Source organism: Ovis aries, chromosome 9 (genome assembly GCF_016772045.2).
Source record: "Ovis aries strain OAR_USU_Benz2616 breed Rambouillet chromosome 9, ARS-UI_Ramb_v3.0, whole genome shotgun sequence".
In the NCBI taxonomy this organism is placed as follows: Eukaryota; Metazoa; Chordata; class Mammalia; order Artiodactyla; family Bovidae; genus Ovis; species Ovis aries.
The window spans coordinates 89009613-89032340 of record NC_056062.1 but is presented as its reverse complement, the minus strand read 5'-3'; the positions used below and the strand labels follow the sequence as shown (position 1 = coordinate 89032340).

The window sequence follows — 22728 nt, the reverse complement described above, 5'->3', positions numbered from 1 at the left end:
AAGAGGAGCCTCTGGTGCAAGTCCAAATCTGGGTCTGAATGTTCAGAACCAGGAGCTCTGATGCCTGAGGGCAGAATGCGGATACGCTAGCTCAAGCTGAGAGGGTGAATTTGCCCCTTTTTTGCCTTGTTGTTCTATTCAGGCCCTCAGTGGATTGGGTGATTCCTCCTACATTGCTGAGGGTGATCTTCCTTACTCCATCTCTGATTCAAATGCTAATTTCTTCCTCAAACACCCTCGCAAACACACCCAGAAACAATGCTTTATCAACTATCTGGACATCGTTTAGCTTCATCAAGTTGACATACAAAATTAACCATCATATTACCAGCATGAGAAAGGTGAATAAGTGAATGAAATTGGTGATGGGAATGTCAGAGGGAAAAGGTATAAATATATTTAGTGTGAGATGACCTGCATGTGCACAACTTGATAAATGTCAGGAATCAGTAGCAATATGGAGGTTATATATGTACATATATAGCATATTTACACATATATCTATTATACATGTATAATATACACATATATTATACATGTATGTAATACACAAACATCATGTACATATAATATGTAATATGCACATATACAATAAACAATTATGTCTATATATGTGTCTATGTATACATTGATGCATGTTGGGTGCATACACCAGAAAGAGCTAGAATATTCAGATGGTCCCTTGTCAGTCATTCATTCCCAGTTGTTTTCCAAGTGTGCCACGTATGGCATCATAAATTGTGCACAGCACACACCAACTATAATATGAATGGAACACACCCTCACAGCCCTTTTTAGCAGAGCTGGTTTATGCAGAAAGCATTCACAAGGAAAAGTAGAATACAAAAGAGCCTAAGAACAAAAGAAAAACAAGAATGGAAACATAAAATGAGGTTTACACAAGATTGCAAACTCTGCCACCAGAAGGCTTCTTACATCATAAAAAGCGATCAATTCTTAGTTTTAAGACAAAAATACCTCTGGAAGGGCTTTAGTAGAGAGGCCACTACGTAAACTGGTGGACAACATGTTCATATTCTTATTACAGATGCAAAACTAAGTTAGCCGGCACTGTTTGTGATGTGGTCCTCAGTAAATGCCATGTGTCATTCCAAAGTCTAGTTCCATCAGAGCAATTCTGTGGGCGGGAAAGGCAGTCAGTATAGTGCATATCAGATACTCCTCTCTCTTTGTTTTCAGTGGTACCCAGACTATCTAGAAAAAAATAATCCTCCTAAACAATGCCTTTCTCAACTGTTCTCTTGATTAGTAGTTTTTTTGAAGAGTTTGGGATTGTACGGACCATTACACTTTGGAGGCCAATCATGCAGAAGCATATAAGAAATCCACTGTATGAACTGAAAAGGAAAGGAAAAAAAGAAATTAGAGATGAATTAGGAGTGTGTAGAAATAGCATACTCTGTAATGACCTAGATACTGTGCTAAGTTCTGGGGTTATAAAGATGATTAATATCTGCCCTCAAACCAATAGGGTACCCACCTACACTGTTGGTGGGAATGTAAATTTGTGTAGCCACTGTGGAGAACAGTGTGGAGGTTCCTTAAAAAAACTACCATATGATTCCTCAATTACAGGAGAAAAACTATTAAAAATTCCAACTTATGGAGGATGAACAACACTTTGCTGAATAACCAACAAATCACAGAAGAAATCAAAAAATAAATCAAAATGGGCATAGAAATGAATCAAAATGAAAACACAAGAACCCCAAACCTGTGGGACACTGTAAAAGCAGTGCTAAGGGGAAAGTTCATAGCACTACAGGCATACCTCAAGAAATAAGAAAAAAGTCAAATAAATAACCTAACTCTACACCTAAAGCAACTAGAAAAGGAAGAAATGAAGAACCCCAGGGTTAGTAGAAGGAAAGAAATCTTAAAAATTAGGGCAGAAATAAATGCAAAATAAACAAAAGGGACCAGAGCAAAAATCAACAAAGCCAAAAGCTGGTTCTTTGAAAGGATAAATAAAATTGACAAACCATTAGCCAGACTCATCAAGAAACAAAGGGAGAAAAATCAAATCAATAAAATTAGAAATGAAAATGGAGAGAGCACAACAGACAACACAGAAATACAAAGGATCATAAGAGACTACTACCAGCAATTATAAGCCAATAAAATGGATAACGTGGAAGAAATGGACAGATTCTTAGAAAAGTACAGCTTTCTAAAACTGAACCAGGAAGAAAATGGACAATCTTAACAGACCCATCACAAGCACAGAAATTGAAACTGTAATCAGAAATCTTTCAGCAAACAAAAGTCCAGGTCCAGACGGCTTCACAGCTGAATTCTACCAAAAATTTAGAGAAGAGCTAACACCTATCCTACTCAAACTCTTCCAGAAAATTGCAGAGGAAGGTAAACTTCCAAACTCATTCTATGAGTCCACCATCACCCTAACACCAAAACCTGAAAAAGATGTCACAAAAAAAGAAAACTACAGGCCAATATCACTGATGAACATAGATGCAAAAATCCTTAACAAAATTCTAGCAATCAGAATCCAACAACACATTAAAAAGATCATACACCATGACCAAGTGGGCTTTATCCCAGGGATGCAAGGATTCTTCAATATCCACAAATCAATCAATGTAATTCACCACATTAACAAATTGAAAAATAAAAGCCATATGATTATCTCAACAGATGCAGAGAAAGCCTTTGACAAAATTCAACATCATTTATGATTCAAAACTCTCCAGAAAGCAAGAGTAGAAAGAACATACCTCAACATAATAAAAGCTATATATAACAAACCCACAGTAAACATTATCTGTAATGGTGAAAAATTGAAAGAATTTCCCCTAAAGTCAAGAACAAGACAAGGGTGCCCAGTCTCACCACTACTATTCAACATAGTTTTGGAAGTTTTGGGCACAGCAATCAGAGCAGAAAAAGAAATAAAGGGAATCCAAATTGGAAAAGAAGAAATAAAACTCTCACTGTTTGCACATGACATGATCCTCTACATAGAAAACCGCAAAGACTCCACCAGAAAATTACTAGAGCTAATCAATGAATATAGTAAAGTTGTAGGATATAAAATCAACACACAGAAATCCCTTGCATTCCTATATAATAATAATGAGAAAATAGAGAAATTAAGGAAACAATTCCATTCACCATTGCAATGAAAAGGATAAAATACTTAGGAATATATCTACCTAAAGAAACTAAAGACCTATATATAAAAAATTATAAAACACTGGTTAAAGAAATCAAAGAGGACACTAATAGATGGAGAAATATACCATGTTCATGGATCGGAAGAATCAATATAGTGAAAATGAGTATACTACCCAAAGCAATCTATAGATTCAGTGCAATTCCTATCAAGCTACCAGTGGTATTTTTCACAGAGCTAGAACAAATAATTTCACAATTTGTATGGAAATACAAACAACCTCGAATAGCCAAAAGCAATCGTGAGAAAGAAGAATGGAACTGGAGGAATCAACCTGCCTGACTTCAGGCTCTACTACAAAGCCACAGTCATCAAGACAGTATGGTACTGGCACAAAGACAGAAATATAGATCAATGGAACAAGATAGAAAGCCCAGAGATAAATCCAAGCACCTATGGACACCTTATCTTTGACAAAGGAGGCAAGAACATACAATGGAGAAAAGACAATCTCTTTAACAAGTGGTGCTGGGAAAACTGGTCAACCACTTGTAAAAGAATGAAACTTCTTGCCTGGAAAATCCCATGGATGGAGGAGCCTGGTGGGCTGCAGTCCATGGTGTCACTAAGAGTCGGACACAACTGAGCGACTTCACTTTCATTTTCACTTTCATGCATTGGAGAAGGAAATGGCAACCCACTCCAGTGTTCTTGCCTGGAGAATCCCAGGGATGGGGGAGCCTGGTGGGCTGTCATCTATGGGGTTACACAGAGTCGGACACAACTGAAGTGACTTAGCAGCAGAAGCAGAACACTTTCTAACACCATACACAAAAATAAACTCAAAATGGATTAAAGATCTAAACGTAAGACCAGAAACTATAAAACTCCTAGAGGAGAACATAGGCAAAACACTCTCCGACATAATTCACAGCAGGATCCTCTATGGCCCACCTCCTAGAATACTGGAAATAAAAGCAAAAATAAACAAATGGAACCTAATTAAAATTAAAAGCTTCTGCACAACAAATGAAACTATAAGCAAGGTGAAAAGACAGCCTTCAGAACGGGAGAAAATAATAGCAAATGAAGCAACTGACAAACAGCTAATATCAAAAATATACAAGCAACTCCCACAGCTCAATTCCAGAAAAATAAATGAGCCAATCAAAAAATGGGCCAAAGAACTAAACAGACATTTCTCCAGAGAAGACATACGGATGGCTAACAAACACAGGAAAAGATGCTCAACATCACTCATTATCAAAGAAATGTAAATCTAAACCACAATGAGGTACCATTTCACGCCAGTCAGAATGGCTGTGATCCAAAAGTCTACAAGCAATAAATGCTGGAGAGGGTGTGGAGAAAAGGGAACCCTCCTACACTGTTGGTGGGAATGCAAACTAGTACAGCCACTATGGAGAACAGTGTGGAGATTCCTTAAAAAACTGGAAGTAGAACTGCCTTATGACCCAGCAATCCCACTGCTGGGCATACACACCGAGGAAACCAGAATTGAAAGAGACACGTGTACCCCAATGTTCATCGCAGCACTGTTTATAATAGCCAGGACATGGAAACAACCTAGATGTCCATCAGCAGATGAATGGATAAGAAAGCCGTGGTACATATACACAATGGAGTATTACTCAGCCATTAAAAAGAATACATTTGAATCAGTTCTAATGAGGTGGATGAAACCAGAGTCTATTATACAGAGTGAAGTAAGCCAGAAAGCAAAACACCAATACAGTATACTAACGCATATATATGGAATTTAGAAAGATGGTAATGATAACCCTGTATGTGAGGGAGCAAAAGAGACATAGATGTATAGAACAGTCTTTTGAACTCTGTGGGAGAGGGAGAGTGTGGGATGGTTTGGGAGAATGGCATTGAAACATGTATATATTATATAAGAAACGAATTGCCAGTCTATGTCAGACGCAGGATACAGCATGCTTGGGGCTGGTGCACTGGGATGACCCAGAGGGATGGTACAGGAGGGAGGTGGGAGGGGGGTCCAGGATGGGGAACACCTGTACACCCATGGTGGATTCATGTTGATGTATGGCAAAACCAATACAATATTGTAAAATTTAAAAAATAATAATAATTTAAAAAAAGGTATTAAAAGCTAAAAAAACCCAACCTACCATATGATTCAATAATTCCACTCTTGGGTATGTACCCAGAAAAGATAGAAGCTCTAAAAGAGATACACGCACCCCAGTGTTATAGCATCACTATTTACAATAGCCAAGACGTGAAAGCAAGTATCCATTAACAGATGAATGGATGAAGATGTGTTATACACATCTTTGTGTATGTGTTACACACACATATACACAATGAAATACTAGTCATAAAAAAGAATGAAATAATGTCATTTGCAGCACCATAGATGGACGTAGACATTATCGTATAAAATGAAGTAAGTCAGATAAAGACAAATATTATATTATGTATATGTGGAATCTAAAAATTAGTGCAAATAAACTTATTTGTAAAACAGAAACGGACTCACAGACATAGAACACAAACTTATGGTTTCCAAACAAGAAGGGACAAGAGGTAAATCAGGAGTATGGGATTAACAGATGCACACTACCATATATAAAATAGATAAAATTATTTACTGTAGAGCATGGGGAATTATATTTAATATCTTATATAAACTATAATGGAAAAGGATAAAGACAGAATATAGATAGATGTGTATATATGTATAACTGAGTCTCTCTGCTGTGTATCTGAAACTAACACAATATGGTAAATCAGCCATATTTCAATTAAAAAAAAAAAAACTGACCTCAAGTTTCTTGCGATTCAGGAGTGGGAAAAGCATGAGTGAGGTTATCTGACTTTTTCTAGTTGTCTAGTCAACCAGAAAATATTGATAATGATATTAGTAATAGTGACAGTTTTATAGTAATAGTAATAGCTAATATTTTGGGGTATTTTTCTAAGTTCATTTTGTATATTAATACAGATAATGCTTTTCAATCCTATGAGGTAATTATGTATTATTATTACTCCATTTAACTTTCATTTCATGAAGAAATGAAACCTCAGTTTGGAACCTTGCCCAGAGTCATACAGTTCATTGTTGATGAGTTGGATGCAAACCCAGACAGATTTCTTAAACAGGGACGCACAGTTCAGAATGATTAATGCGTTGATAACTGTAAGAAATGAGAATGCTTTCTAAAATGTAGAAGTTTCTTGACTAAAAGCATTTTCTCACATAGAATTATTCCCTATAGTAGAAATAAATCCAACTCTAAATACTGTCTATGGAAAGAACAGCAATCATATCCTATGCCGAGTGAGAGATCACAACTTCAAATATCTACTCTCATTAAGCAAATTTCCAACTGGTTATATTTGGAAGGTAGGAGGTTAGGTCACCTAAGTAGGCTTTTTTGGAGATATTCTTTAAATCTTTTCAGTGTTATCGGAAAATACTTCATTGCTTGAATATTTTTACCATTTCACTAGAAATAAATTCTAATGAAACTTTAGTGGGTTAGCAAATATCAGAGGATGTTCTTATGTCACCTCTGCCCAGGCTGCTTGCTCTTTGCCGTGACTTTGATATTCATAAAGTTACTGCAAGGCAAACACATGTTAACCTAGATGTTTGAGAAAAATCTCTGGGTATGGAGTTTCATCAGGGTTAGAGGGTTCAGATTTCACAGATACAAAACATGTATCCCTCTTTCCCCCAAGAGGTCTTGATTTCAGAATTGAATTGGCCTTAGAAGTGGATGATCAATGAAGAATCCAGGTAAAAATTCTAAGAAAGGAAAACGGAAAAAAAAAAAGAATATCATACACTTTTTACTCCATGCTTCGTTTATATCCCTTCAACTACCCAGGAAGATATATGATACACTGCTAGAAAATAGCTAACGATGTCATACATTAATGACCACATCAACCTGGTGAGGTAGGTTCTCAGCCTACACTTATTGACATGGAAATTGAGGTTCAGAGTCCAGTGAAGTGACTTATTCCAGAATGGACACTTATGCTTTCCACTGTTGAAATCCAAGACCAGAGCTGACCTCAAGTCATGAGGTCTTTTCTTTGTACCCTAACTCTAGCGTTGCTAATGACGCCACTGTTATTGTTCTAATGATACAGATTTGCCTATGGATGCCAAAAAAAAAAAAAAAAGTCAGGGAGGAAGCCTGCTAGGCTGGCCAGGATAAGCTCTGCCAAATTCTGAGCATTAGATTGTTTACTCCCTCTCTGCTCTTCCAAACAATGGTAAATATCCTTGGTTTTCATAGAATTAGAGTTAGCAGATGGTCACTTTATGAGGAGTTCTGAGAACATCTGAATACAGGTTTAAACTGGTACCAAGTATCAGTGTTCTCCAAGCCAGGCTTCAACAGTATGTAAACCTTGAACTTTCAGATGTTCAAGCTGGATTTAGAAAGGCAGAGGAACCAGAGATCAAATGGCCAACATCCATTGGATCATTAAAAAACCAACAGAGTTCCAGAAAGATATCTACTTCTGCTTTATTGACTATGCCAAAGCCTTTGACTGTGTGGATTACAACAAACTGTGGAAAATTCTTCAAGAGATGGGAATACTAGACCAACTGACCTGCCTCTTGAGAAATCTGTATGCAGGTCAGGAAGCAACAGTTAGAACTGGACATGGAACAACAGACTGGTTCCAAATAGAGAAAAGAGTATGTCATGGCTGTGCATTGTCACCCTGCTTATTTAACTTCTATGCAGATTACATCATGAGAAACGCTGGGGTGGAAGAAGCACAAGCTGGAATCAAGATTGCTGGGAGAAATACCAATAACCTCAGATATGTAGATAACACCACTCTTATGGCAGAAAGTGAAGAGGAACTAAAAAGCCTCTTGATGAAAGTGAAAGAGGAGAGTGAAAAAGTTGGCTTAAAACTCAACATTCAGATAACTAAGATCATGGAATCTGATCCCATCACTTCATGGCAAACAGATGGGGAAACAATGGAAACAGTGACAGACTTTATTTTGAGGGACTCCAAAATCACTGCAGATGGTGACTGCAGCCATGAAATTAAAAGACGCTTACTCCTTGGAAGAAAAGTTATGGCCAACCTAGACAGCATATTAAAAAGTAGAGACTTGGCCAACAAAGTTCAGTCTAGTCAAAGCTATGGTTTTGCAGTATTCATGTATGGATGTGAGAGTTGGACTATAAAGAAAGCTGAGTGCCAAATAATTGATGGTTTTGAACTGTGGTGTTGGAGAGGACTCTTGAGAGTTCCTAGGACTGCAAGGAGATCCAATCAGTCCATCCTAAAGGAAATCAGTCCTGAATATTCATTCACTGGAAGGGTTGATGCTGAAGCTGAAACTCTAATTTTTTGGCCACCTGATGTGAAGAACTGACTCATAGGAAAAGACCCTGATTCTGGAAAAATTTGAAGGTGGGAGAAGGGAACGACAGAGGATGAGATGGTTGGATGGCATCACCGACTCAATGGACATGAGTTTGAGTAAACTCTGGGAGTTGGTGATGGATGGGGAGTCCTGGCGTGTTGCAGTCCATGGGGTCACAAGGAGTCAGACACAACTGAGCGACTGAACTGAACTGAACTGATAACAAAGTTGTTCATAGGAATATTGTGAAACTTAGGTGAGGGTTGCTCTTTGCTCTGAGGAAAAAGATGTTACACAGTCAAAGACACTGCCTCTTGAAAAATGTGGTGAAAATACAAACACATCTTTAAAAACATGGTAGTATTCACAGTATTGAGCTAGAAAAAGATGGAAGTAAAATTTTTCTCCTTCAATATTAATCAATCCTCTTACCGCTTTCAACCCTGGGATTTCTTTGGAAGGAATGATGCTGAAGCTGAAACTCTAGTACTTTGGCCACCTCATGAGAAGAGTTGACTCATTGGAAAAGACTCTGATGCTGGGGGGGATTGGGGGCAGGAGGAGAAGGGGATGACAGAGGATGAGATGGCTAGATGGCATCACGGACTCGATGGATGTGAGTCTGAGTGAACTCCGGGAGATGGTGATGAACAGGGAGGCCTGGAGTGCTGTGATTCATGGGGTCGCAAAGAGTCCGACACGACTGAGCAACTGAACTGAACTGAACTGAAGTGAACCCCTTTCATACTTCCAATGTATCTATTATTTCTGTATTTTAGGAAAAGCAGTGTGATGGAGGAAAGGATAACAGAGTTATTCCAATGAAGAATAAAAGTATGGAATTAAAATAGTTCAAAATAACTAAAACTCTACCTTATGTGCTTCTGTGTGCTAAGTCGCTTCGGTCATGTCTGGTTTTGAGACAGTATGGACTGTAGCTCGCCAGGCTCCTCTGTCCATGGGGATTCTCCAGGCAAGAATACTGAAGCCGGTGCCATGTCCTCTTCCAGGGAATATTCCTGACCCAAGGATCGAACTTGCATCTCTTTTGTCTCCTGCATCGGCAGGTGAGTTCTTTACCACTAGCGCCACCTGGGAAGCCCAGAACTCTATCTTGGTACTCGCACTTTGAAAACTGAGTGTTTAGGAGAAACGGGCACACATTGTTTGAAGGGAACAAAGTTTAAAATTATTTTGCAAAATATTTGCCCTTTTCCCAATGGCTTAGAGTAAATATTTGTTAAATATTCTGCTAAATACGCAGAATGTGTGATTTGACCAATATAGCTGGTGGAAATCAGAACTTAAATACTTTAAATGAAATCCAGAGTACATAAAATATCAGTTCAGTTCAGCCACTCAGTCGTGTCTGACTCTTCGTGACCCTATGGACTGCAGCACACCAGGCTTCTCTGTCCATCACCAACTCCTGGAGCTCACTCAAATTCATGTCCATTGAGCTGGTGATGCCATCCAGCCATCTCATCCTCTGTCGTCCCCTTCTCCTACCATCTTCAATCATTCCCAACATCAGAGTCTTTTCAAATGAGTCAGTTCCTAAAACATATCGCTGCCTAAATTCTACTCAATATCTTGTTCTGTGTGATGAGAAAAGAATGTTGTACAATGAAAGAAATGTGGAAAGTAAATGATTGCATTTATGAAAATAAATAGGCCCAGAGGAAATTAATTCATTTAGAAAATATTTATTAAGGACCTATTACTTTCCAGGCACTATTTAGAGAAATGGAAATTAAAACAACCTATTAAAATGCAAAACCAGTGAGAGTAATGAGGTAATATCACTGACGCTAGGGAAAAATAGCTTTATATTGCATGTTGTATCATAAATTGGTTCAATTTTTCTAGAAAATCATCTGCCCATATATTCCAAAATTTATAGAAATGTTTCTACTTTTCGACCTAGTTATTTCACTTTGGGGAATAAACTTCAAAGAAATAAAAGAAAAGCAAAATGACTTTATAAGGACAAACATAGCAGTCTTATTCTTAATAAAAGCTGACAAAAAGGGCACAAGGCTGAATATGCATGTTCATGACAAAATGAATGTGTATTAGTACATTTACAAAGATAGAAAGATAATGATGTTAGCTTATTTATTCATTAGCTATTTATTAGACGTTTATGTGGGCCAGGCATAGTCCTAAGGGCTGGGGATCAAGAGCAGATTGAGTGTGGTGTCTGCTAGGGCCTGTGTCTTTGTGCACAGTGGAAAAATAGAGCCTCTCTGGGCAAATGCAGTCCTGTAGGTCAAGCTTGGCCAGAAAAATGCCCCCTTTTGCAAAGTAAAGGGCACCTGTGCTTGAGGGAAGTGCAGCAGCAGGGCTCACACTCAGGAGCGGAGTACAGGCTGCATTGCAGACCTCCCAGGCCTGCCCTGGACATCCTGACGCAGAGGGTGACTGGCACATCCATACAGAGTAGTCCTGGTGCTTACAGTTTAGTGAGGAAGGAAGAAAGATGCTGAGGAAATAAATGCACCAGTGAGTGTGTGATTACAAAGGTAAGTGCCCTGAAAGAAAGGAATGTAGCCTAACCAGAGCATATAGCAAGGAGACCAGGGAGGTCCCTACAGTGGAGAATAAAAGAAGTCCTGAAAGAACCTGAGGTTAGGTTAACGGGGTGGGCAATGCATTTGGGCAGAGGTTAAAAACTCCCCATGGTTGCTATGGAAAAATAGCATGGATATTCATCCAAAAAATTAAGACTAGAACTGCCATATGATCCAGTTGTTCCGCTTCTGTATGTTCATCCAAAGAAAACAAAGACTAATTTGAAAAGATATATGCACCCCTATTTGCAGCCATGAAATTAAAAGATGCTTACTCCTTGGAAGAAAAGTTATGACCAACCTAGATAGTATATTCAAAAGCAGAGACATTATTTTGTTGACTAAGGTCCGTCTAGTCAAGGCTATGGTTTTTCCAGTAGTCATGTATGGATGTGAGAGTTGGACTGTGAAGAAAGCTGAGCACTGAAGAATTGATGCTTTTGAACTGTGGTGTTGGAGAAGACTCTTGAGAGTCCCTTGGACTGCAAGGAGATCCAACCAGTCCATTCTGAAGGAGATCAGCCCTGGGATTTCTTTGGAAGGAATGATGCTGAAGCTGAAACTCCAGTACTTTGGCTACCTCCTGCGCAGAGTTGACTCATTGGAAAAGACTCTGATGCTGGGAGGGATTGGGGGCAGGAGGAGAAGGGGACGACAGAGGATGAGATGGTTGGATGGCATCATGGACTCGATGGACTTGAGTCTGAGTGAACTCTGGGAGTTGGTGATGGACAGGGAGGCTTGGCATGCTGCGATTCATGGAGTCGCAAAGAGTCGGACACGACTGAGCGACTAAACTGAACTGAACTGATGCTTGTTCATTGCACCTCTATTTACAATAGCCGTGATATGGAAACAGCCTAAGTGTCCATCAGTGAAAGAATGAAGATGTGGTATACATATGTAAAATACATAACCAGTGGGAATTTGCTCTAAGATTCTGGGAGCTTACCCTGGTGCTCTGTTACAACCTAGAGACGTGGGATGGGGTGGAAGGTGAGAGAGAGATTCAAGAGGGGGGACCTATGTATACCTATGGCTGATTCATGTTAATGTATGGCGGAAACCAACAAACCAACACAGTGTTGTAAACAACTATTCTCCAATTAAAAATATATAAATTAAAAAGAAAAGACGTGGTAGATACATCCAACGGAACTCTACTCGGCCATAGAAAGATGAAATCTTGCCATTTGCAACAAAGATGGACCTTGAGGGTATTGTACTGGGTGAAATAGACAGAGGAAGACAAATACTATATGTTTTTACTCATATGTGGAATATAAAAAACAAAAACAGCGCAAAATAAATGAATAAACCAAACCAAAACAAAAACATAGATACAGAGAACAGAATAGTAGTTACCATAAGGGGTTTGGAGAACAGTGAAATGGATAAAAGGGGTCAACTATATAGACAGATGAAAACCCCACTTTCAGTGGTAAGCTCTCAGCAGTATAACTCAAAATGTAATTCAGAAAACAAAGATCATGGCATCTGGTCCCATCACTTCATGGGAAATAGATGAGGAAATAGTGTTAGACTTTATTTTTTGGGGTTCCAAAATCACTGCAGATGGTAGTTGCAGCCATGAAATTAAAAGATGCTTACTTCTTGGAAGGAAAGTTCTGACAGACCTAGAGAGCATATTTGAAAGCAGAGACAATACTTTGCCAACAAAGGTCTGTCTGGTCAAGGCTATGGTTTTTCCAGTGGTCATGTATGGTTGTGAGAGTTGGACTGTGAGGAAAGCTGAGCACCGAAGAATTGATACTTTTGAACTGTGGTGTTGAAGAAGACTCTTGAGAGTCCCTTGGACTGCAAGGAGATCCAACCAGTCCATCCTAAAGGAGATCAGTCCTGGGTGTTCATTGGAAGGACTAATGTTGAAGCTGAAACTCCAATCCTTTGGCCACCTCATGCAGAGTTGACTCATTGGAAGAGACCCTGATGCCAGGAGGGATTGGAGGCAGGAGGAGAAGGGGATGACAGAGGATGAGATGGCTGGATGGCATCCCTGACTTGATGGACATGAGTTTGAGTAAACTCCAGGAGTTGGTGATGGACAGGGAGGCCTGGTGTGCTGTGATTCACGGGGTCTCGAAGAGTCAGACTCAACTGAGCGTCTGAACTGAACTGAATGTATAGATGAACCATATCTAATGTTATAAACCAATATTACCTCATTTTTAAAATTGAAAATTAAGAAAAAATAAACCAGCCCTCCACGATTGGCTGGCATGAGACACATTCAAGGAATTGAAGTACGGATTAAAGCAGGCAAGGGGAGTGTGGTGCACCCTGCAACGGAGAGGTAGGCAGGAGCTGGACTCTGCAGGGTCTTGGAGGTCAGGCAAGAGCTGTGATCTTATTGTCTAATCTTATTTCTAAGAAAGCACTGACAGCATTGAGTGTTTGAGTGGTTTTAAGCAGGAGGGCAATGGCACGATCATCCCTGTTTCTGAAAGACCCCCCCGCCCCCAGCCTATGAGTGGGGCCTGGGTTACAGAGGGCGTGGTGGTTGGGGTGGGAGACTTGAAGCAGCCACTGCAGTTGTCCAGTGAGAGAGGGAGGTGGTGTGGACGAAGCGTGGGTGGCGGAGAAGGAAAGGTACAAATGATAGAGACAAACTTTGGAGGTGAAACTGATAGGTGTCAGGAGTGGACCGGCCACGTGGGGTGAGTTGAAGGGGTGCCATGCAAACCTTTTTTTTTCCCTAGTAAATTTCAAAAGTTAACAGTGTAAAGAGCTTAGTTTTATATTAGTTTCCTGGGGCTGCTGTAACAAATTCCTGCAAAACCAGTGACTACCAACAACAGATATTTACTCTCTCACAGTTCTGGAGGCCAGAAGTCCAAAATCAAGATGCTGGCAGGGCTGGCTCTCTCCAATTTCTGCCTCCGTCTTCACGTGGCCTTCCCCTCTCCTTCCTGTGTTTGTGTGTCTTCTCTTCTGTCTCATGTGAGGACACTTGTCATTGGATTTAGGGCCCATCCGAGAAAATCCAGAATGATTTCACCCTGAGATCCTTAGCTTAACTACATCTGCAAACTCTTCTCCCCATCTTCCCCCACTGCCAACTCACAGGTTCTGGGGATTAGGGCACGGTTATATCTTTGTGGGGGCCAATGTTCAACCCACTACAAGCATTATGTGAACAATCTTTTATTTACTGCTTGACTTCCCTGGTGGCTCAGATGGTAAAGCATCTGCCTACAAGGTGGGAGACCCGGGTTCCATCCCTGGGCTGGGAAGATCCCCTGGAGATGGAAATGGTGACCCACTCCAGTATTCTTGCCTGGAAAATCCTATGGATGGAGGAGCCTGGCAGGCTACAGTCCATGGGGTCGCAAAGAGTTGGACATGACTAAGCGACTTCACTTTCTTTCTTTCTTTTTTCGCTTTGTATGGGCTACCAGGACTGACCTTTATGCATACATATTGTCTTCACAAGTCATTTGAGAAGCTCTGAGAGGTCTGCCCTCACCTCCCAAAACAACTGCTAAATCTAGAGGATTGATCCTTGTGAAACCTTTGTAGTCTATAACCTCCTGTGTATGCGCCATCATTGAGTACAATTCAAGCATTTTATCACCTGCTATTGGAATCTTGCTGTTTCCTTGTCTCTTATTTGTAAGGCCCTTCGAGGAGATGATGGTTTACCATTCTCGTTCACCAGGCCAGGTGTGGCCCTTCCATGAGGTACTTCACATTATGCTCTAAGGTGCCTCAAATATAATTTTTTAAGTCAAATCACAATTAACTACTTAATTAATTAGAGATTTCTGAATAGCACCTGCAAACTATTTTGGATGGCAGAGTATCAGTGAAAATCAACACATTGTATAGTCTCTCTATAGCTGCTGGTGACTTAAAGATGGAAAGTTTTAGCTCTTATATTTTAATTGTTTAGTCTATTAAGATCTATTTGAGCAAATTAATTATAAATTAGTGGGAATTCCTGTTGTAAAGTCATGCATGAAATGCTAAGGAACAACAGGGAGCAAGCAGCTGGTTATTTTGGTGGAGGTTAGAGGTGGCTTCCCCTGGAGAAGTGCATGGCAACCCACTTCAGTATTCTTGCCTGGAGATCCCACAGACAGAGGAGCCTGGCAGGCTAAAGTCCATGGGGTCGCAAAGAGCTGGACCCAACTGAGCAATTAAACAGCAGCTGTAGAGATGGCTTCAGAGAGGTGACATGTGAATTGAAGTCTTGAGAGGAGAACAGATATTTTCTAGGGGGAGGTTATCCAAAGAAAGATGAAACCAGTAGGGATTCCTATTGAAATAATAAGAGCACTAGCAAGGGAAAAATTTCAGATGCATTTTCAGGAAAAGTGAGATTTTTAACAGATGCAGAAGAAGGAGAGGAAGCAGTTAAATATATTCAAGGAATAAGACTCGGCAATAAATGTATTTGTGAAAAAAAAATAACGACAGTGGAGTCAGAAGAACTACAAGGCCATCGCCCAGCAGACCCCGGGTCTCTCTATTAAAAATGGGGTGTGTGAACTCTTCAGATGTTAATTGGAAATGTGGTCTGGGTTTTCTCCATGACAGGCTGTAAATCTATATTTTAGTCAGGGCTTTGCTCTTTTGGATTAGTATGTAATGTCCTTGAAAGCCCTCAGTTCTTTCCTTTCTTTCTTTCTTTTTTTTTCTTTCAAAGAAAAAAGAACCTTCTTCAAAAAGTTACATGATGGTGTTGGACTTAGCTCGTTTTTACAAAGGTCACAGCATTTTTGAGTAGAAAACACGATTGCTAGATCTTTCCAGTATCTAGATATTTGGCAGGCAAGCCTCCATTGCTGGAATAAATAACTAGAGTGCCAGGGGCATATGACAGCTGTGGGCCTGCGAAGCCTGGGAGTATCTGGGAAAAAGCAGACACATCCTATCTCTCCTCAACCACAGCCAAGAAGACAATCGAGGCAGAAATCTCCCTGTTGCTTGAATTAACCAGATTATTGAGCAAAGTTAGAGCTTGTCTGGTCTACTGGTTTCAATTTGGGTTTACAAGCCCAGTGAGTAACAGGAGATTTATTTGAGAAATTGCTGTCAAAAATCTAACAGTCCTTTCAATAGCAACTCAGCAGCACCTGGATTGTATTTTTAGAGTATTTCCTCCCGTGATGATAATATCAGCAATTAATGTTCTTGTATTTATAAAGCCTTATTCTTCAGGGAGTACTCGACCCTTGAGAGAGGTCACCTAATTAATTTCTGCAATGTTTTAGATTAGACTGTTGCTTGTTTTGTGACCTTGAAGATTGCAGTGATTATTAAGTCACTAAAATATTAAATCACTTTTGCAAGGACTCCCAGTAAGGAAGCAATACGAAACAGGCAAAGAACACACAAAGACCTGGGCATTCTGGGAAGCATTTTCACTCCTGCCACAGAGCAGGACCCCCACAGGCGTGCCCACCCTGTTTTAAGCAAGGAGGAAAAGTTAAAAAAGAGAATCCACATTTTCATCGGAGAAATAACATGCTTCAATATTCTAAGGAAACCTTAGTCATGCTCATATAAACTCATCTGAAATTAGTCATATCTCTGGAACCTTGAAGATAACTTTTTAGCAGCTCTGAAATAAAAGGCTGAATGAGCACCTTTCTTCCTGGTATGGTAGAAAGATCACTTGACCGTGATCCATGAAACTTATGTTTGAATATTGTCGCTTTCACTTATTAGCTATATTATCCTGGGCAAGATAATTGATGCCTTGGAATTTTCCCAATTGTGAAATGGATATGTTAATAACTGCTTGACAGTGCACTCTACCTTAAGGGCCAAAATCCTAGTTCAAGACTCCATCATCTTTCACTTGAACCACTGCAACTGACTTCTAACTGATCTGCATTTCATTCTTGTTCCGCTGCTGCCTTTTCTCCGCATAGCTGTTAGAGTGATCTTTTAACATTACAATTCAAATTGTATCATTCTTTTGCTTAAAATTCTTCACTGGCATCCATTGGTATTTCGAATAAAATGCAAGTGCCTTACCATGGCCTAAAAGATCTGTACAGTCTGGTCCTTGCCTACCTCTTTGTCCCCGTCACCCCACAGGGCCCCGCATTCACTGAGCTCCAGTCATGCTGACCTCTGTGACATTCAACCAGACATGGCCGCCTTCCCTTTAGCCTTCCACACTTGCAGTTGCATCATCCAGGAGGCTCTTCTGCCACGTCTTGATGCTTGCTCCATTTACTCTCTCAAGGCCCAGTTGGAATACTATCCGTCCAGAGAGGTGTCCCTGGACACTGTATGTGAAGTGGCATCCCTAGTCACTTTCCAACAATTTTTACCTCTATAGCAGTTATCACAATGGGAGTTTATCTTATCTAGTTAGTTGTTTATTTATTGTGAGCTTTATCCCATAAGACTGTAAGCTCTTGTTCACTGTTTACACAGTACATTCCCAGAGTTTAGAGCAATATCTGACAGTCTAGCATGTACTAGGCACTCAAAATAAGGGTTTATCAGATGAATCCATGAGTATAATAATATATATGAAGAGTTTAGCCCATAAAATGCTTAAATTTGCTGTCTGTAGTGTCAGACCTTTGTATCCACAGGCTGTGCACTTGCACACAAGGCTGTGCAGGCTGGTCTGTTGAATCCTGGGGTGTGGAACCCTCACACAAGGGACCCACAGACACAAACGGCTGATTCTACTATGCTACTTTAAGTAAGGAACTTGAGCACTGGTGAAATTTGATATCGGTGGGGGTCCCGGAACCAATATCCTGGTAGATATTAAGGGTCAACTATTCTTACTCTTGGGGACTCACTTTTAGGACAAACTATTCCTGGCCAATAGCAAATAATAATAATATCTAATATCTATTGAGCTCCTAATAGATGCTGAACATTGCTCTAAGTGCCTTTAATGAATTAACTCACTTATCGACCCTCTGAGATATGTGTTATTATTATCCAAATTATAAAGATGAGGGACAGATGGTTCAAGTAACAAAGAAACAAAGATTTTTGTTCCTAAGTAGAGGGATGGGGATTTGGACTCAGGTAATTTGGTCCCACAGCGATAATCATTATCACTCACCTACTCAAACTGTCTTATCCTGGCATTCAAGCTTTCCAACAATCTGATGTCTGGCTCTCCCAATCTCTTCTTTCATCATCCATTCATTCATGCACACATCCATTGTTCAACATATATTGAGTAAATACCTTATGCCAGGCCCTGACCTAAGTCTTGGGTTTAAATGGTCTTTGGAGGAAGGGAAGGATAAATAGAAATGTGAAAATCTTTATTTTATCCATGTTGTCAGCACAATAAAGCCATTGATGAATTTGAGCAGGAACTTTACTTATTTTACGACTTAAGACTTCTCTTTTATGAAAAATGACAGTCTTCAACATTTACAGGGTGTCTTTCGGATACCTGATTTCTCCAAACACTGCCCCCGCTTTCAGCGTAACCAGAACTTGAGTGCCATCAGCACCTCCAAGAACTTGGACTTCTCCTTGCTTAATGATATACATTTCCTTGCCAATTTCTCCCTGTATGCCAAATAAAAAGAGGAAATGATCGTCACTTTATTCTTGACAATTATGCCCCAAAGTAAAGAAATATAAACTCCTCTAGATGAATAAACATAAACGAAGGAAGTGTAAAAGTAATTATTTGAAGACTTGAGAGAGGTATGGACATTAGTTTGACACATCATGTGAAAAGAAATGGTAGGAAAAGTGGTACTCTTCAAAATGAGAGCACTGTGCGCCATCACTGGATAGGCAAAGATATTTTAGCTGGCACGTTGTTTCAGGAATGGGATTGGAGAGAGGAAATTAGAGATTGTAAGAATAGCAACCTTTTCTTTTTTATTTTTTAGTGACCACTGCTTTGCTTTGAAGAAGTTGCTTAATTTATCCAGAGAGTATGGGTTACAGTCATTCAAAGATGAACTCTACTCTTCTGCCTATAGCACTGAGATCTCATTTTAGTAACTGGGGCATAGGAGACCTTTAAGCTATTATTCTTGTTCCACATTGAAAGTGTTAATGCAGCCAGTTGTTTTTATTCAGTTCTTGTTTATCTCTGGGGACCCTGGAACCAGGGCAATGACCCTTGTTCAAAGCCCCGAGAACTAAACTCTTGGAGTGTTCACATAGCCACTGGTTAATGATGCTATTCTGTATGCCTCAGGCAGCGTGGCGGGATGTACCAGGCTGTCAACACTGTTTAATGTAAACACAAAGATTTATGATGTGTACTTGGTGTCTAGTTTGTAGTCTGAACCATGGCTGGTCATGGAGCTATGTGACCAGACCCTTTTAAAAACTCTAGACTCCAAGACTTTGTTGAGTTTTCCTAGGCAGAGATACTTTGTTCTTGTCCACAGCGAGTGATAAAGATGAATTTCACGTTACCCTCATGGAAGGAGGACCTAGTAAATCTGCACCTTATTTTTCTAGTCTTTGCCTGTGAGTGTCTTTTTCTTGCTTTTCCTGCACTGTGTGCTTTACTCTAATAAATCTCAAGTGATAAACACCACTTTATATTGAGTCATGCAAATCACCAAACTAGCGGGTGATAGTGGGACCCTTGGAATACATCTCACTCCAGGATCCAAAAAGAATAAACATGCTTTACAAGAGACCTGAATGGCACTTGGGTCAAGAAAAGCTGTTCAGCTTTAAATAAGACAGTTGTCATAATACTAGGCAAACTGGATAATAGTACCTATATGTCTTAATGAGTTGAGTCTTGATCAATCTGAGCAATTAAAAATAGCATAAATACAATTAATTCTATTATACTTGGCTTAGGAGGGGACTAGATTATTTGAGTTCATCAAATATTCTTGTTAATCATATTTTCAGAAGATTAGAACACACTAAAATTAATTTAGGATTAAACAATGTTGATTATAGTTTCTGCTCTGCAAAGACTGAGACAGTGTCTACCTTGTTCCAGGGCTGAGCACAGGAATTATGACAAAGACAACTCATTTATGAATAATTTATAATGTCACCATTCTCTGGGAAGTTCTTTAATACCAAGGATTATTTTCCTGATCATTACTTACTGTCACATTCTAACTGTTAGGTTAAGTTTAAAGTTTTTAGGTTCTACCTCTTAGCTGACATCTGTGACATTCTCGTTTTATCTCCCTATGACTTTTATGAGGAAGTTAGTGTAGGTATTATTATTTTCATTTTGCAGAAAGAAAATAAAGGCACAGATTGACTTACTGGCAAATATTTGGCTGAGTAACCAACGCTCCATGACAGTAATTAGAAGCAAAAGGAAGCCTAGAATGCATATCTCTGGATGAAGCAATGCAAAAAAGTATATTTAAATTCTGCATTGTGGAGAATATTAAGCATATATTTATTCCCAAGTGTAGATCTAAGTAGAAATTCCAATACAGATGGATTTAATTATAGTTATTTTCATAATATCAATACTAATAATACAGCTTGCATTTTGCAAAGTATTTTTAAACTCACAATGTCAGATTTTACATTGTTCATTATTTTATGCCTGTGTTTGTTCGATCAGAACATGCTACTTTATAGCTGCAAAATATTTTCATAGATATTAACTTATTTAATTCTTGCAAAAATCTCAGTGAGGTCATGTAGGAAAGATATCATTAGTTTTATTTAAATTTGGTAGTGTGTAAGTCACTCAGTCATGTCTGACTCTTTGCAACCCCATGGACTATATAGCCTGCCAGGTTCCTCTGTCTATGGAAGTCTCCTGGCAAGAATATTGGAGTGGTAGCCATTCCTTTTGCCAGGAGATCTTCCTGACCCAGAGATCGAACTCAGGTCTCCTGCTTTGCAGATCAGATTCATTACCATCTGAGCCACCAGTAGAGACTTGAAAATTTAAGTGCCTTGGGCAAATTTGTGAGGCTGGCAGATGGCAGCATTAGAGCTGGCAACACCTATGTCACCTGACCATATAATATGCATATTAAATATGATACAATATATCTGTACAGATAGACCACATTTAATGATGAATCCAATATCAAGACTGATCTCTTTAAAACCAACAAAATAGCTATGAATTATTTTTAAAATGAAGGCAAGTGTCTGCAAATTAGTTTTTCAAGAGATACTCCAAGAAGTAATGATTAGAACATGGCCATATTCCTTCATTTTTTGCATGAAGTCATTCTCAAGGAACTGGAATGATTTTTCAAAGGCAGTTTTTACAGCTGACTGGAGGTAGAAGTACATAATGGGTACTGAAATATAGTTCAGCACTTTTAATTATTTTTTAATGATCATTTCAATAATTTTCCAAGGAGATCTGGCATAATCACCGAACCAAAACTTCCACTATTTCCTGCATATTTCTAGGCTAATTTAAGACTTTTCTGCAAGTTAATTAGCATTCAAATGAAGTAGACATTCCTTAGAGAAGAAGATTCTGACAGCAAGTGCAAAATAAGACCAAACTAAGCTTTTGTGGTTGGTTTACGTGCTAATCTGGAGAAAGTATAGAAATGCAAGCGCTTCATATACAATAGGGTAACCCTTCCCAAGAGAGCATTTAAAATTGTCTATGTCTGACGCAGGATGCAGCATGCTTGGGGCTGGTGCATGGGGATGACCCAGAGAGATGTTATGGGGAGGGAGGTGGGAGGGGGTTCATGTTTGGGAACGCATGTAAGAATTAAAGATTTTAAAATTAAAAAAATAAAAAACTAAAAATAAATAAATAAATAAAATTTTCAGAGTTCCCCTGTGAAAGGCTATTCCAAGGCTGGCAGGGGTATTATGACACTCAGATTAATTCTTGCAAATTAATCCTGGGAAAACTCCCAAACACTCTGTGAAGCAGTCCAAGCTAGCCACTCAGTAAGTTTAGGAGCCATCCAGAGGATTAGGGCTTCTCTGGTGGTTCAGACAGTAAAGAACCTGCTTGCAATGCAGGAGACTCAGGTTCAATCCTTGGGTTGGGAAGAGGGGAATGGCTTCCCCGCTCCAGTATTCTTGCCTGGAAAATTCCATTGACAGAGGAGCCCGGCTGGCTACAGTCTATGGGGTCACAAAGAGTCAGACACGATGGAGTGACTAACACTTTCACACATTCAAGCATATGTATCTAACTCCTTTGGGGAAAGTTGGGAATGCCAACCCAGTGTTAGGAGCTGCTTAGAGGATTAGGGAGGTCAGCAGACTCAGTCCTGAGCCCTGCATTTCTTCAATTATTTAAACGACCTCTAATGTTGTTTGTGTTTCTTCCCTTTCCTACAGTGATTTGTGGAAATGATAAAGCAGAAGCAAAGCTGAATTCAGCTGTCTAAAATCTGGTCAAGTAACAACTTTTCATCTCTGTCTATGTCTCAGTTCAGTTCCGTCACTCAGTCGTGTCTGACTCTTTGCGACCCCATGAATCGCAGCATGCCAGGCCTCCCTGTCCATCACCAACTCCCGGAGTTCACTCAGACTCACGTCCATCGAGTCACTGATGCCATCCAGCCATCTCATCCTCTGTCGTCCCCTTCTCCTGCCCCCAATCCTTCCCAGCATCAGAGTTTTTCCCAATGAGTCAACTCTTCGCATGAGGCGGCCAAAGTACTGGAATTTCAGCTTTAGCATCATTCCCTCCA

At 39.7% G+C, this 22728-nt stretch overlaps 1 protein-coding gene across 1 annotated transcript in view; it reads right to left on the bottom strand.

The window, feature by feature from the left end:
- Positions 1 to 22728, bottom strand: part of CNGB3 (cyclic nucleotide gated channel subunit beta 3) — a 183074-nt gene that overhangs the window by 10270 nt on the left and 150076 nt on the right. The window contains 1 exon segment of the mRNA NM_001143664.1: positions 18537 to 18655. Within this exon segment, the coding sequence (NP_001137136.1) occupies positions 18537 to 18655 (119 nt within the window).